The sequence below is a fragment of the Macrobrachium rosenbergii genome, chromosome 50 (assembly GCF_040412425.1).
Source record: "Macrobrachium rosenbergii isolate ZJJX-2024 chromosome 50, ASM4041242v1, whole genome shotgun sequence".
Lineage (NCBI taxonomy): Eukaryota > Metazoa > Arthropoda > Malacostraca > Decapoda > Palaemonidae > Macrobrachium > Macrobrachium rosenbergii.
In genome coordinates this window covers 12,118,970-12,134,987 of record NC_089790.1, presented here as the reverse complement: position 1 = coordinate 12,134,987, position 16,018 = coordinate 12,118,970, and the positions used below count along the sequence as shown (strand labels likewise).

General features: G+C 35.9%; 1 protein-coding gene across 4 annotated transcripts in view; it reads right to left on the bottom strand.

The window, feature by feature from the left end:
- LOC136832607 (modular serine protease-like) overlaps positions 1 to 16,018 on the bottom strand; it is a 49,809-nt gene that overhangs the window by 19,033 nt on the left and 14,758 nt on the right. For 3 of the 4 annotated variants that reach the window (XM_067093816.1, XM_067093817.1, XM_067093819.1), the window contains 6 exons: positions 7,352 to 7,478; positions 5,946 to 6,110; positions 5,035 to 5,209; positions 2,286 to 2,610; positions 288 to 375; positions 54 to 83 (listed from right to left, as the gene is read on the bottom strand). In XM_067093816.1, coding sequence (XP_066949917.1) covers positions 54 to 83; positions 288 to 375; positions 2,286 to 2,610; positions 5,035 to 5,209; positions 5,946 to 6,110; positions 7,352 to 7,478 — 910 coding nt within the window. Of the gene's footprint in view, positions 1 to 53; positions 84 to 287; positions 376 to 2,285; positions 2,611 to 5,034; positions 5,210 to 5,945; positions 6,111 to 7,351; positions 7,479 to 9,063; positions 9,482 to 16,018 lie in introns of those variants that run through there. The other variant, XM_067093818.1, reaches the window with a different exon arrangement.

Below are 16,018 nucleotides of genomic sequence, written 5' to 3'. Positions count from 1 at the left end.
TTTCTAAAAACTCTAGAAACTTGACATCCTAAATACACGTAAAGCATACTTACTCATGATTGCGAGAGAACACTGCCACATTTCTGAAATATAATGCAGATATTCAAGCAAACTATAACAGATTCATTTGAAAAATCAAAATTTCATACAGTACTAACACATGGAATATAAGAGAATATAATGAGGCTCTAATACCTTAATTATATAACATCCACCACTAATATATAAAAATGCACTTCAAATGTTAAAGAAACTATATACTTCAATCTGCATTATAATCTACTTACACAAGAGACTGACTTCCACAGGCTAAAATATCCACTGTAATTCCATTATCTTCATCTTCAGCAGGAAGCTGACACTTGGGTCCATCCACTGAAAGATATTTATCATCAAGTCTTACTTAGCATGTCTAATGTGCAATTAAACTATAATGTTGTTTCAGTACACTAGATAGCCATACAATAAGATGATATTAAGTACAGTATTGCCAACTGTAAGGTGAGCAATATTTAGCTACTGAAATACATGGTTAGCAATTTTTGATAAAACTGCCATTGGGTCTGCTATTAGGCAGGAAGTATTTTCTTAATACAAGCCTATTCAGGTGCTATTTAAGCTCATGATCTTAGAGGTGACCACTTACATTATTTTCATTACATGAACTTAAGAGGACCTTACTAATGTTCAGGGTGAATTCTTCAGTTTTCAACGTTTCTAAAGTCTTTAATAGCATAAGAATGATGTTTATTTCTCTGTTACTATTTCACCGGGTGACACGGGACCCCGATCCAGAAAAAGGATTTTGACAAAGGAAAATCTATTTCTGGAGAGGGCCCGTGTCACCCGGTGACCCACCCTGTTTTTCATTCTCTCCCTCCCTTGATAAACTTCATTCTAGTGAGGTGGGTGCTATCATGGAATGCGGCTAGTGTTGCCTTGTATACAGTCCAGTAGTGCATGGGCTTGTATCGGCACCTCTCTCAGGGACTTTTGACATTGGGAATCTCTATAGGATAAGGTTCCGTGTTTTTGTAGTTCACCCTTTTCCATACACGACTCCATCTAGTGGAGCTCGCTCTGGGGGTAGTAACTCCAGCATTTCATTTAGCTTTCTCTGGTATCTAGCAACGGAATTACCTAGAAATAAGTGCTGAATGGACTATTTCACCGGGTGACACGGGCCCCTCTCCAGAAATAGATTTTTCCTTTGTCAAAATCCTTTAACTAATCCCTATGCCACCTTGTCACAGCAACAGCTTGATGCATAAGAAATGTACTATAAAAGAAAATAAAAATGACATTTTGTTCTGCATACAGTACACAGTTTTTAATTCTTCACTCTCTATTTATTCAAAACGTATTCCTAATTATTTCTCAAGTGCTGGATTTTAAGTAACCCTTTATTCACTATGCAAATAACCTAAAATTCTACAAATATTTAGAATACTTATTTCTAGTTTTCTTCTAAATGAACACAGGTTTCATTCTGTGTACAGTATTTTCTGAAATGGGCATTAATAAATGACAATACTTTGTCAACAAATATTGTTTACAGTAAGTTGCCACAAGTAATTTAATTTTCATCTCCAGCTGCTTGCTCTCTCTGAGCTAATTTTTCCTTTCATGAAACTTACTTTACATATAGTTTCATTCTTCACACATGATTAACACAACTTTAATTTTCAAACAGACTGGCTGACACTCCCATCAGTATATCTTCAACAGCTGAAACCACTTTCAAAATACTATACTGTATATGCTGCAATAGTGTTGCTTAGTGTAGATATAAGTTAAAAGAACTACTGTTTGATAATAGTAGGAAGGAATATAGGAAGGTAATGCACTGGGATCTAAGAAGTCATTCAGTGCTAAAAAGGATATTGAGGGTAAAAAGGTTTTAAAGGTGTAACAGGAGGAAAACCTCAAAACTGCACTAGGAAAACTTTAGGAAAGGGTGGAAAGTAAGATGGAAGAATGAATATAAACAGAGGTACACTAAAAGGAATGACAGGAATTGCTGCTAAGGGCCAAACAGATGCTACACAGAACCTAATTACGGCCTACAGTGTACCCCGTGAAATGCACTGACAGCACTACCCCCTTACAGGGGTTTAATCATAGTGTTTGATCATCTACTTGTGTACATTATCTATGCATATTACATGAACAATATTCCCAGCAGTACACAAAGGTAAAATGATGTTTTGCATCTACAACATTTTTTTTTGAGTAAGAATACAACAGTATTTTAGTGTGAAATCTAAAGGCCCATGAATACTTACCAAGGGCTTGGCAGTAATCAAGTCGATCACAAGGAACACAAACACCACTGCCAGGACATGTGCAGAGGGAAGCTGATCTGCAAGGGTCAGAGGGAGGGGGAGGAGTTGGAGTTGGAGTGGGAGGTGGTGGTGGTGGTGGTGTAACAACAGGGGTGACAGGACCTGGAGGAATAGTGGGAGGAGTTGAAGCAGTCTCAGGGTTTCTTTCCGCTTCAGGAACCTGAATACCAACTTGTCTTTCAGTAAATGTATGTCCTGGACCACACTGCTCTGGTGACTCATCTGAGTTGTCATAGCAATCGGCTTCACGATTGCACACTTTACTCTAAAAAAAAAAAAAAAAAGAATTATCTTAAAACATGTTCTAACCTAAATTCAGATACCATATTATTTAAATCTTAAATATGAAATATAAATCTGTGGAGATACTGTATCATGACAAAGTTCTTCTGGAAGTTCCTAATATCTATACAATACAATAGACAAATAGTATTAAATGTTATTATTGATATTCCCTTATATTACAAAGCAAGCAGTATCTTGTTCTATCAAACATTTTCAGCAAAGATTATCAGCTAATCGAAATCATTTCAGATCAACAAATGTAATGAAAATTGTAGAAAAGAGTTTATCCTTAATACTTCTGAAAGGTAACAGTGCACAAAGGGCAGTTTATGCATAAAGCTGCTTAATATTTCATAATTAAGAACAGAGCACGCTCATTCAAGGGGCAACATTTCACTTTCTAAGCCAAGATTTTATCAGAACTCAATTAGAAATGCTTCCTGTCCTAAAAGCATTGTAAGGACTGTGTTTGTGCTAAGTTTCCAAAGACATATAGGCCGTATGAAACATTTCTTTACTACTACAGTATAGTTCTTTGGGGTTTCAAGTAAGGAAGAGATTTTCATATAACAGTCAGCCAGAGGATGTTTTTATTTAACTACCAGTCAGGGGAATTTTCATTTACCATTCAGCCAAAGAATATTTTCATTTAACAGTCAGCCATAAAATATTTTCATTTAGCAATCCGCTAGAGGACGATTTATTTTAACTGTCAGCCAGAAGACCATCATTTAGAAGACATTTTTATTTACAAAAAAACAGAGAGGCCATTTTCAATTAAAACAATCAAACCAAGAGGCCATTTTCAAATAAAACAATCAACCAGAAGACATTTTCCTTTAACAGTCAGTAGAAAACATTTTCATTTAACAGCCAGCCAAAGAACATGAAAATAAAAGCCAGTCAGCCAGAGGGCATTTTCAGTTAACATTCAGCCTCAGAAATTTTTGTTTAAAAGCCAGCTAGAGGGCATTTTAATTTAACAATAAGCCTGAGGTCATTTTCACTGACTGTTAGGTGGAGACATTTCATTCACCACTCAAAAAGTTAAGTATACCTTAGTTTTACCAGACCACTGAGCTGATTAACAGCTCTCCTAGGGCTGGCCTGAAGGATTAGACTTATTTTATGTGGCTAAGAACCAGTTGGTTACTTAGCAACGGGACCTACAGCTTATTGTGGAATCTGAACCACATTATAGCGAGAAATGAATTTCTATCGCCAGAAATAAATTCCTCTAACTCTTCATCAGCCGGCCGGGGAATTGAACTCCGGCCCATCGAGTGACAGTCCACAGCTCTTCTGGCTCAGCCAACGAAGAGCTCATTCACCACTCAACGAGAGGAAACTTTTATTTAACAATCAGCCAGGAAACAGTTTCTTTTAACAATAAGATTGTGGCCATTTTAATTTACCAGCCAGCAGACTATATGTTCATTTAACAGTCAGCAAGATGGATATTTTCATTCAGCAAGCAAACAGAGAACATTCTCATTCAACAGTCACCCAGAAGAAATTTTCCCTAAACACCAGGACAAGAACTGTCATTTAAGAAACAGTCAGAAACATTTTTTTTAAAAGTCAGCCAGATGGTTGCTAATGGCAGCCAGATGGTTGCTAATGGCACTGTCATTAACAACCATCTAGAAGAAACTCATTTAGCAATCAGTGAGAGGACACTGTCATTCAGTAATCTGCCTGACACAAGTTCACTTAGAGTCTGGCAAAAGCACTGCCATTTCACAATCACCCAGAAAACATTATTATTTAACAGTCAGCCACAGGAAATTGTCATTTAACAATTAGCCATAGGACTCTGTCATCTAACAATCAGTTAAAGGTCACTGTCATTTACCAATCTGCAAGATGGCTTTTTATTTAATATTCAGCCAGAGAACATGTCTTCTACTATTAAGCCCAGTGATACTGTCATTTAACAATCAGCCAGGAGACTTTTTCACTTGACAATTAGCCAGAGGACACTGCCATTTACCTGAAATGGCGCACAGTAAGAGGTCACTGTCATTCGACAAGCAGACAAGGAAAACTGTCATTTAACAAGTGATCAGAGGACAATGTCAACTGATTATCACTGCAGACTTTTCATTTTACGAATGTTCATTTGAAAAGCTACCTATGCATTGTACAAGACTATTACAATTACCTTAGTATACCTTAATAAATATTGCTTCAAAACACTATGACACTACCGTAACAATCCTTTAGTAACATTCTCATTCTTATCCCATCATCCCTAAAGGGATATTCCATTGCAAAAGATTAATTTCTTTAACTAACAACACACTTACAGGGTAACTACCTGGTATTGTTCTCTAAGGAAATAATATTCCCATTACCATACGTCCCTAACATAAGCTTAATAATGACCTTGATGCTCCCTTACCTGCTCAATGCATGCTCCATATTTACATTTGAATGGTTTTGAGGGTGAACATGTCATACTTTTACACTGCTTTTCTGTTTCATCTGAGCCATCTATGCAGTCGGGCTTCCCGTTACACTTCCACAGACGTCGGATACAGCCTCCATAATCACACTTGAAATCAAGTTGTTTGCATCTGTGATAGTAGTTCAGATGATTAAATTTAGCTTTAACTTATTTTACCGTGATATGTTTAATATAAAAAGGTGCTGAAAATAACAAAAATATGCAGATAACATTCGCACATAAAAACAAAATACCAATCACACTACAAAATTAATTAGGTCTCACCCAGTCAAAATACTAAACGAAAACAGTAACGCGTTAATTAATTTTTGGTGTAAGCCTTCTGTTATTTTTTATTCTGATGAGTATTACAGTCTTAGATCAAGGAACCATGTAAACAAAGCACTGGAGTTTCCGTCAAGCTGAAAAATGCACTTAAAAGCTTCCCAAATCACCTAACTCAATACTTCCTGGCACTTATGCAAGATTGTTTACAATAGAAACATTCTATTTCAATCCAATTTAGGTAAAATAAATCCTGTTGGAGACACATTGCTCATGTTCTGGGACCAACACACACTCTAAAAATAGAAATGTAATACCGTTGTCTCAGTGGTTTAATGCTGTATCTTTCAGTCTTACCTATACAGTAATAAAATTCCTGTTTTAGGAACTTAATGTTTATTAAGTGTGAAAACATTTCTCAATACTGTATTTTGGTGTGTGGAGCCTCAAAATTATTCATGACCATGGACTGAGTCAACAAAATTCTACTTTACTTACATTCCTCTCACCACATATAACTGTAACCTATTATAAAAAGTTCTATCTGTAGTTATATATACAGAGCTAAATGTAATCTTTACCTGTTCCCAGCGCAAACTTTGGCAGTCTCATCAGATCCATCCCAGCAATGTGGACGTCCATTGCACTTGAAGTTCGCTGAAATACAACCTCCATAATCACATCGAAATTTCCGCGTGGCAGCAGCAGACACGTCTGCCAGGAACCCCCCGAAGGTATCTTCTGTCCTAAATGTTGTGGGAACCAAATTAGGGTTTTATAGCATATAATACACAGCAAGCAGAAAAAAAATAGTCAATAACCGCAAGGAGACAGATGCATTTACTATAAATAAAAAGCTGGATGGTTGCGAGTTGTACAGTACAATGAAAAGCTAAGCTCTGAATTTTGTAGAGATCACAGCTGGAAACACGATACAGTTGATTGTCTGCCTCGACCAATTTCAATGTACAGTAATATCCCAATAAAAACTAGATGTCCCAGCCCATAGGAGAAGAAAATATTTAGTTTGTGTGACATTCTTGGTAGCTGACCAAGACATATTTACATTGTAAGTCCATGCAACAAAGTGATTTAGTACTAACATAACTACCACAATTATTATTATTAGAGATCTCTTAAGGCAGCAATGTTGAATATAATAGCCGTTTCCAGAGCATTTAATTTACGTCATCTGGGCGTCTTTATATAAGCTTCTCATCGTCTAATGTAGGTTAGGTTTCATAAGTTTATACTATAATGATGTCTGTTGAAACGGTTGTGTTGCAGCACATCACTCCATCCACTAACAGTAACCCACTGTTCTGGTACAAATACCAGTACTGTATACCTTGTATCTTAATTCATTCTATTATGTAACACTCTGCAGACAACTGCCAAAGAACGAATCTAAATAAATAAAATCATTACAACAGAACATCTTGATCTTACAAAGAAAGCATATTATACACGCTACACACTGATGACAAGGTAATAGACTGAGACAACTAATCAAATGCCGTAGAAACAACTTTTACTACTTATTATCACTATGTAACAAGGCATAACAGACTATGATAAACTGCATTTATGATTTTTTCTCTCTGGACAAAAGAACTCGGAAGTCCAATTTTCTCGATGATGGAGTTAAGTTTGCTATGCATTCCAGAGGCCATGAAATAGTGTTTTTCATAAACAACTTACAAACCGACATATGGATTTCCATGCTATAACCCAATAATCATCATCAAGTACCACCTGGATACTCTGTTAATAACTAAAGGAAAATTTCTAGTATATCGATTTTAACAATACAAAAATTTCAAAACCAATTACTCCTTGCCATATTCAAGATATAACGTAAGGGACATTTTTCTAAAAAACTCAATTCTGTATGCCTGCACTCTCCTATAATAGTAACCGTTGGACTACCATCTGGTAGATGACAGTGAAAGACATACGGAGGGTTTCCCCTTCCCTTGGGTCTTACGTGCATGCCACGTTCGAGCACACTCGAGTCGTTTCATCGGCGCCGTTGGAGCAATCGAAAATGCCGTCACATGGTGTCACGCATTTGCCATCGCACTCAAACTCTCCTCTGCCACACAGCTGAGAATCTGAAATCGCCGAAAAGAGAGGAAAAATGAATGCAAAACGAACCAACAGAAGCGCCTACTCATTTGAGTAGTTAGTCGTTGATGGTGCAAGCTTTACCATAAATAGGTTGTGGGCTGAAAGAGAATTTATATGGGTAGTCACAAGTAGGCGGGTAAATAGTAATGGCGGAGAAGGGGCTAGGTAGCATAATAAGGCTTTGGCGGGGGCAGAGGGGCTTCATGGGAAAAAAAAAATTACAACTGCCATTACATTATTGTTTTTAAAAACTACTCGCATAAGTTGGGATGGGCCCAAAGAGAGAACACTAGAGATGAAAGCCTAAGGGGTCTACAGTTGATCTTTGCTTTGCTGTGTCTTAAGGCTACGGTTAACGGCATAATGCATACACATGATGTACAGTGTACTCCAGACGGTATATAAAATATAAAATATATATATATATATATATATATATATATATATATATATATATATATATATATATATATATATATATATATATATATATATATATATATATATATATATATATATATATATATATATATACACACACACACTGTATTTATAAAATCGACATACAGCAGTATCATGAGGCTGGCAATGTGCAGAGCTTGGTTCCAGTTTATCTTTAAAAAAAAGATGGCATCATTAAAACTCCCTTCACTTACGGTTATTTTCACATTCCGTGGGACCACCTTGAGAGCAAATCACTCTTTTGATGAACGGCTAGAAAAAAAAAAACCTACTGTGCCTCTAATTGGTAATTTTTATTTCACGATAATTCCCTTCAGTTATGTATTCGACCATCTTTCCGATTTGTCCCATCTGAATGGGTGTAATATTCACAAAAGCCCTCTGCGGGAAGCGTTCGACCTTACTCTTTATCTGAAATTGAATTACCGCAGATTTGTTTCTTTACCAGTCAGGCATAAACAGATTAATGGGGTCAACGCTTCTTCACCCATTTTCAAGAGATGTTTATTAAGATAGTTTCCCATTACATTAGCAATAAATATAGCAATAAATGTAAACAAACTCTGGTTTCTCAACGTGCATTAAGGAATTGTAATCTACACAAGCTAGTTTCAAAAGTTATTATCTTACAATATAATATCTAATGGATTTCAAAAGAAAACCTTATGGCTCAGAGCCGTAAATGTTACAAGCCACTTGCAATACATTCACTTAATATTAAACAAAGCCCAGGACAAATGAAATTCCTGTTGGTCTTTAACAAGTGTCCCTAGTCCCACCTATGATGAACCAGTCTCGGCCGTCCAAATACGTCGTCAATATCACTTCGCGTGGAACGAATGTCAGATCAAAACGACAGCTAGTGTGTGACCATGGAGATAGCAAGCATGAGCATTTCCCATACCACAGAAGACATGAGGTGTAGTTTAACAGAACTGCTCCCGTAGAATCTGAGGGGGCAACAACACGGGAGGTACAACCGTGATAGGCGGAACAGATACTGAGTGCAGAGAGAGAAATGGCGTTTTGCTTCAGTATTTTCTAAGCGCAATCACAGCGACCACCTATCATGACTCAAGTCATTAACATAAAAACACGACAGTGTACCTTCGTGAGCCTGTAATCCAACCGAAGAGCCCAGTGACCAGTCTCCGTATGTCAGACGTCGTTTACAGAACATAAACTGTCCCTATGGAAGCATGCCTGAAACTGAACCTGCCAGTCTGCCACACTCCTTTTCATAGAGATATATGGGCTGCGGGAGGTGTTATTCATAACGAATGCTAGTTCTTGCGTAATCACGGTAGTCGCATCATTTGCCATAAACGAGCAATATAACTGCTTTTCAACAAAGGTTCAAAAGCAAAGAATATAAATGTAATCCTCAGCGAAGGACCAGCAAACGATATACATTAATTTCCAGAAAATGATCAGAGTAAGGTAATGTTTAAGAATCTTTGAACCACGCTTGTGTGAACGAAACTAACAGCCTTTGGACGACACCACTCGTGAAAGGAATTTCTGCTACTTTATTTGCTGTAGCCTCAGCAACACCAGGAGATACTGGAAGAGGAAAACGAAACGAGAAGATAACGTGGAAAATAAAAAATGTAGGCCTACATACAATGGAAAGAAAAAGGAGTAGTTTTGTTGATGAACTCAACCACAGATCGCCTCCCTTTAAAAGCTGATACGTGAGGAAAAATCTCGATTAAGATTACGTTAAAAGATCTCTCGCATCATCTAGAGCAACTGCTTAGCCATCATGATTTTATTTCTTTAATAATGCTGGAACTTGGGCAAATAGCAAGGACCTCATTTCGCGCCTCTCAAAGAAAACGATTTTAAGGTTTTTCAAAGAAAACTGTTTCACGGTAAACTGCAAGGATCTAAATATAGCCACTGACTAGCCTGAAAAGAAAATTAATTTTATTTTCATGTTTATTTTAGGGACTATCCAATGGAATCTCACTTGGTCCTTCACATGAAAGCGCTTTTTTATTTGTCTATTATAGGCCGGTTTATAGTTTTCGGTGTCGTGGGTCAGGACAGCCTTTCCCGGCATCTTAAAAATTTCGGCTTAAAATCCGTATCGCTAGCGAAGTCAAAACAGCTTTTATAATCGATTTTTTTTTAACGGGTAGCTACTGGGGCACAATTAGGATCAATATGAACACGGTGAATCATTAGTCATTACAAATTGCTTATAACAAAGATTAACGAAACCCAAGTAAAAATATGGGCTAAAAATACAATGTAAAGATTAACAATGAAGTACTTACGTCTGGGATGCCTAGCATAAAAATCTTACTGTTTTACTATCTTACAATCTTCATCTGCAAATACATTCGTTTAGGTTACGGTTCCGAACACGAACTAAAGTTCTATTTCACTAACTGGAACTTTTTCGTTTTAAACCAACCTTGTACACAATCACTTGTGCGCATGCACACAAATCCATATATTATATATATATATATATATATATATATATATATATATATATATATATATATATATATATATATATATATATATATATATGTATATATATGTGTGTGTGTGTGTGTGTGTGTGTGTGTGTGTGTGTGCAGAAATCACGAGAGTTAACACACGATGAGCATAAAATGTAAAGTATATCACCCCACGAATGGAATAAAACTGATTAGCCTAACGTTTCTTTCTTTCTCCTGACATCTTCGGTCTCACATGAAATAAAATATAAAGATATAGATTTCATACAGGACGTAAAGTCCTTACGGGGTAAAGTTAATGACGTCAGATAAATCAGCTGAAAGAAAATAAGGTAATACCTTTTGTACAGGCGATTAACATGAAATGGATCAGCTTTCTTTGGGTGAAGACATCAATGCTATGGATTATACTGTAGTCAATTCCATGGCCGGTATAAACGCATGGATTTCACGGTGTTATAAGACCTTCTGAACTAAATCACATATGTTACATTCTGAACGTAGTTTAACAATATACAACATCCCATTTTCATTGTATTTTTTTTTATTGATCTAAACATCATAAAACTGCAGTCTCAAAAGTCTTACAATTATACCTTGGGAATCCACGGATTTACACCGGCCAAAGAATTGATTGGGCAACTTTATCCAGAGAGGGTTCGTCGAATCCTCGCTAACTACCCGCATAAAAGGGTGTTTCTGGTTTTATCTTTTCTTCCAGCTGACTTATCTTGAGTGTTTAAGAAGACCTCATCCGGACTGGGTCCTGTACAATTAGCTGGTCAGCGTTATTTCAATGTGAGCTAGAAGATGTCACCAAAAGACGAAGGCGCTGATTTTGTGAATGTTGTATGTATGTATGTATGTATGTATGTATGTATATATATGTATATATGAATATAATGACAAACAGGGATTTATATTACGATAAATCTCTGTAATTCTTCAGTCCGTTTACCAGACTAGTAACAGAAACACAAAAGTAAAAACAAACTCCCCTCCCCAAAAAAAGATACAATTTCTTTCTAACAATTCACGCCTACACGAGTTGACAATGCAAGAGGGAAGAGGTTAATGGTACAACTCCCACTCAAAGAGGCTTGACCTTTAGTCCAGGTCGTATCCGGACATATTTCGAGAGTCTATACTTCTGAAATATCACTTAGGTATGACAAGCTCATAACTCAAATGACATTTCTTCCTCGAATAGCAAGATTTGCAAATGCACTAAAAAATTAGGATACAAAAAAACACAACAATCATTTTTTTGTATAAAACCAAAAATGGTTGGCTGTTGTTCCTCAAACTCTTGATCGATGCAGATTACGTATCCCATTGAAACGCTTTTCAAGTTTGAAAAGGAATTTTCGCTTGCAATCTACGAGTCAGAACAGTTTCTAACGAGTTACTTATATCTATCACTAACTCACTGGTTAAACTAAGGTATACTTACTTATATCTATCATATCGTAAGAAAAAACTGGATATCAAGAAACAACACTGTTTTACGTACAAAACTAGACTGAGAATGAAGTTGGACAATTAGTTTTAAAAAATATAAAAAATACTGTCATATAAAGACTTCCCTTATATTGCAGCCATTCAAAATTACTAAGAAACTTTGCAGTTAATGACTGCGGGAAACTTAGGATGGATTATATGAACAAATCACGTAGAGAATGCAGTCTCCTAAAGCAGGCACCTCAAAGTTTTGGTTTTTGTAACAAAAATACGAAAGCTCACATAAATAATGTTCTCCATGAAGCATAAAACTAAAATCATTAGCATTACTTCCGGAAGTACTCTCCTCTCCCTCTCTCTCTCTCTCTCTCTCTCTCTCTCTCTCTCTCTCTCTCTCTCTCTCTGTCATTGTTCGAAAAAAAAAATTAATGAGAATACGTAATGCAAACATCACTTACATGTAAACGTGATATCTTAAAGCTTAAAATGTTAACCTTCCTTTTTATCCGCTTGTTTCCGGGAATCGAAGCCCTTGATTAGCTCATTATTGTTTCCGGGAATCGAAGCCCTTGATTAGCTCATTATATAAGTAAATAAAAATAATGGCCGACTTGTGAATGGTGCAGAGAGGCTACGGTCGTATTAGAATTTGGTAGATGCTGAAGCCATTGCATTCTCCAGCTTCAGAATCACCTATCTCGCCTCGTTTTGAAAGGAAGGTACATCAGAACTTAATGGATTAAGTCCACCTTTCTTTAAACCATCAGCTGAAGACCATTATAGGCTGAGTCAACAGACTATAAACCCATGAGGGCTCCAAATGGAAATCAGCCTGCAGAAAGAGACAAATTATGTGAAAAGTGATCAATAAATAAATATGAAGAAACAGAAAATGAAACTGATACACCTGAAATTCAGGAGATTTCATCATAGAGCTGGAATGAATTGCTTCTCACCTCAAAATTAGGAGATCAGAAGATTCCACAACTGCATCAGGCAAACTATAACACATTCTAGTTGTGGCCAAGATAAAACTCCTGGTAAACTGAGTAGTATTACACACCTGATATCAGAAAACGACACACTGCTCTCAGCAGCAGCCTACCTAGAGTTGCGAGCAAAAACAGCTAGGTCAGGTAAAGAAGAATGCAGAGGATGTTTGTCGCTGTAGTACATTCTATGCAAAAAAAAAAAAAAACATCCGTATTGTGGGACTAGGCTCGGTTTTTGAGTAGACATACCAGTCCTGGTTTTTAACCTCCCAAAAAAATCCAGGGTAAAAAAACGCCTAAAACTTGTGGGCTATAAAAACAAGAAATATGGCAGAAATTTATCTCTGCTACAAAGAGCTGCACAAAGCATCCTTTGCCTCAGCCAGATAAACTATTCAGGTCCACAATGACAAAGAGTGAATGAGGGCGTTACAATAGCTTCCGCAGAAAGCTGGGAAAAAGACGAAGAAGATTTGTCTACGGTAGAATCATCAGCATATGAATGGGGAACAGCAAGGGAGTCTAGAAGAAGGCCATTCATGAGAGAGAGAGAGAGAGAGAGAGAGAGAGAGAGAGAGAGAGAGAGAGAGAGAGAGAGAGAGAGAGTTTAGAATAATGATGAAAAACTAGTATTGGTGTTGCTCAAAAAGATCTATTAATATGGTACACAAAAAATAACCCTGACAAACTTACACAAAATAGACAATATATACACATTAAATATATATGCATATATATATATATATATATATATATATATATATATATATATATATATATATATATAATATATTTGGACGAAATATATTAATATCCATCATCCTCGCCAATATATATTATTATTATTATTCATTATTATTATTATTATTATTATTATTATTATTAAGCCAAGCTGCAACCCCTTCTCGAAAAAGAAAAAAAGACGAAAATTTTAATATATGAGACATAACAAAGCTCAACAAATGAAGCAAATAACAAAGAAAAACAATAACCTACAACAACAGAATATGAAGGGGAACTCATGTGAACCTTGTCAGCAAAAAGAAAAAAAAAGTTTGCACTGAATTTGAATTTCTTGAGTTCTAGCAATTCATCTACTGGAGTTAGAAAATCATTCCACAATTTGGTCACAGCATGAATAAAACTTCTACAGCAATGTGTGGTATTGTACCTCACATAAGTAAATGCACGCCTGTTAAAATTAACTGCGTATCTATTACTAAATGGTGGATGGTATAGTCTGGGAAGATTTGAGTGCAAGTAATTATAAGAAAAATACATTTTACAAATCACGCACAGCTGCCAATTGAACGACGGTTTCTGAGATTAACACTAAGATCTCAGATAAGATATTTATAAGAACTCTAAGTTTTGTTCAGCAATTTAACATACGGGCCAGCTGCTGAAGACCAGTAAAGGGCACAATATTTAAAATGTGGCGGAATGAAATGATAAAAAAATTGCCTCAGGATAGATAGATCTTCAAAAATCCTGAGAGACTTTCTTAGTATACCAATATCTTTTGCAAGTGATGGACACTTCCAATGAAGTATAAGACCTAGAAATTTAAAGGAGCTGCTTATAACTAAAGGAACACTGTCATGAAAAGATCTAGGTGGGAGGATCCAGCGTCTAGACCTGTTAGCTTTTATATTTTGAATTTAGTTAGGGTTTCCCTTCATCACCCCATTACTAGCTCTATGCTACAATTTTAGTTAAACTTCTGTTAAGAGATGCAGCAACCACGGGTATATTTTCAGAAGTGATAAATGAAAACAGATTCACAACGTTTTCTTAAGCAATAAGTTTGTTTTCAAGACCCAGCTATATGTCATAATCTGTATATACAACCATATAGGGCTAGGAAAGCTACCCTGGGGAACACCATACGTTACACCACCAGCAACTATTCTCTGTAATCTATTCGTTGAAAATTCAAAAATCATACTAAGACATGGTTTACTACCTCCCACATATAAGTCTGAAAACAAGGGACTCATGATGAACGTGGTTAAATGCAATACTACAAACAAGACCACTCATATGAATTTTTTTTTTGCCAGAATCTAGGTATTTCTGTAGACAAACTGACAGAAATGTATTACAAATATCTAGCATGTTACAAAAGCCAAACTGGAAACTAGGGAACATATTACTTTGAGCATATTACATTCAAACGTTTCGCTTTTATGCCTCTATATCTCAGTTATACAGGCGAATATACCAGACTGACCTAAAATTGCTGAAACAAAAAACATCCTCCATTAATCTCGGCAACAGAAAACATTCCAACGATAAGTGAAGGTTCCGCTGCTGCAAAGAAAAGAACCAGTCGTCCAGAAGAGAGAGAGAGAGAGAGAGAGAGAGAGAGAGAGAGAGAGAGAGAGAGAGAGAGAGAGGCTTGCAGTGTAGAACAGAACCAGTCATTCAGGTAAGAGATAGAAAGAGGGAATGCTTTTGTTTATGACTACCGAAACCTTACATATAAATTATCGTAATTATTATGGTGCTCTCAACGAAGGGCTAGCAGAGAGGAATACCAGAAATTTATAATCATATTAAAAATACAATTAAAATATTGAACTATATGTTGTATTAAGTTGTTGAGCCATTTCTGATGCGGGAAAATAAAACGGTAATGAAGTGAGGATGGATATATATATATATATATATATATATATATATATATATATCCTCACTTCATAAATAAGTGAGGATGGATATATATATATATATATATATATATATATATATATATATATATATATATATATATATACAAAATCCACGAAGGAAAGAGAAACAATGGATTTTGTCTTATTTACAGTATATATTCATCACGTTCCATATTTTCGTGATTCAGTTGTACATACATACATACACACACACATACACACATACATATATATATATATATATATATATATATATATATATATATATATATATATATATATATATATATATATATATAAGTTCACAGTTGAAGAGCAAAAATGAACGATTTGAAACAGATGTTACAGAGACCAGTCACTGTTCCGGGTAACGGAAACCAAGACAACAATGAAAAAACAGTGGCCCGCGCAAGAATCTCTTCTTCAGAGTGCGAGCGTGATGTCAAGACCCAGCTTGATT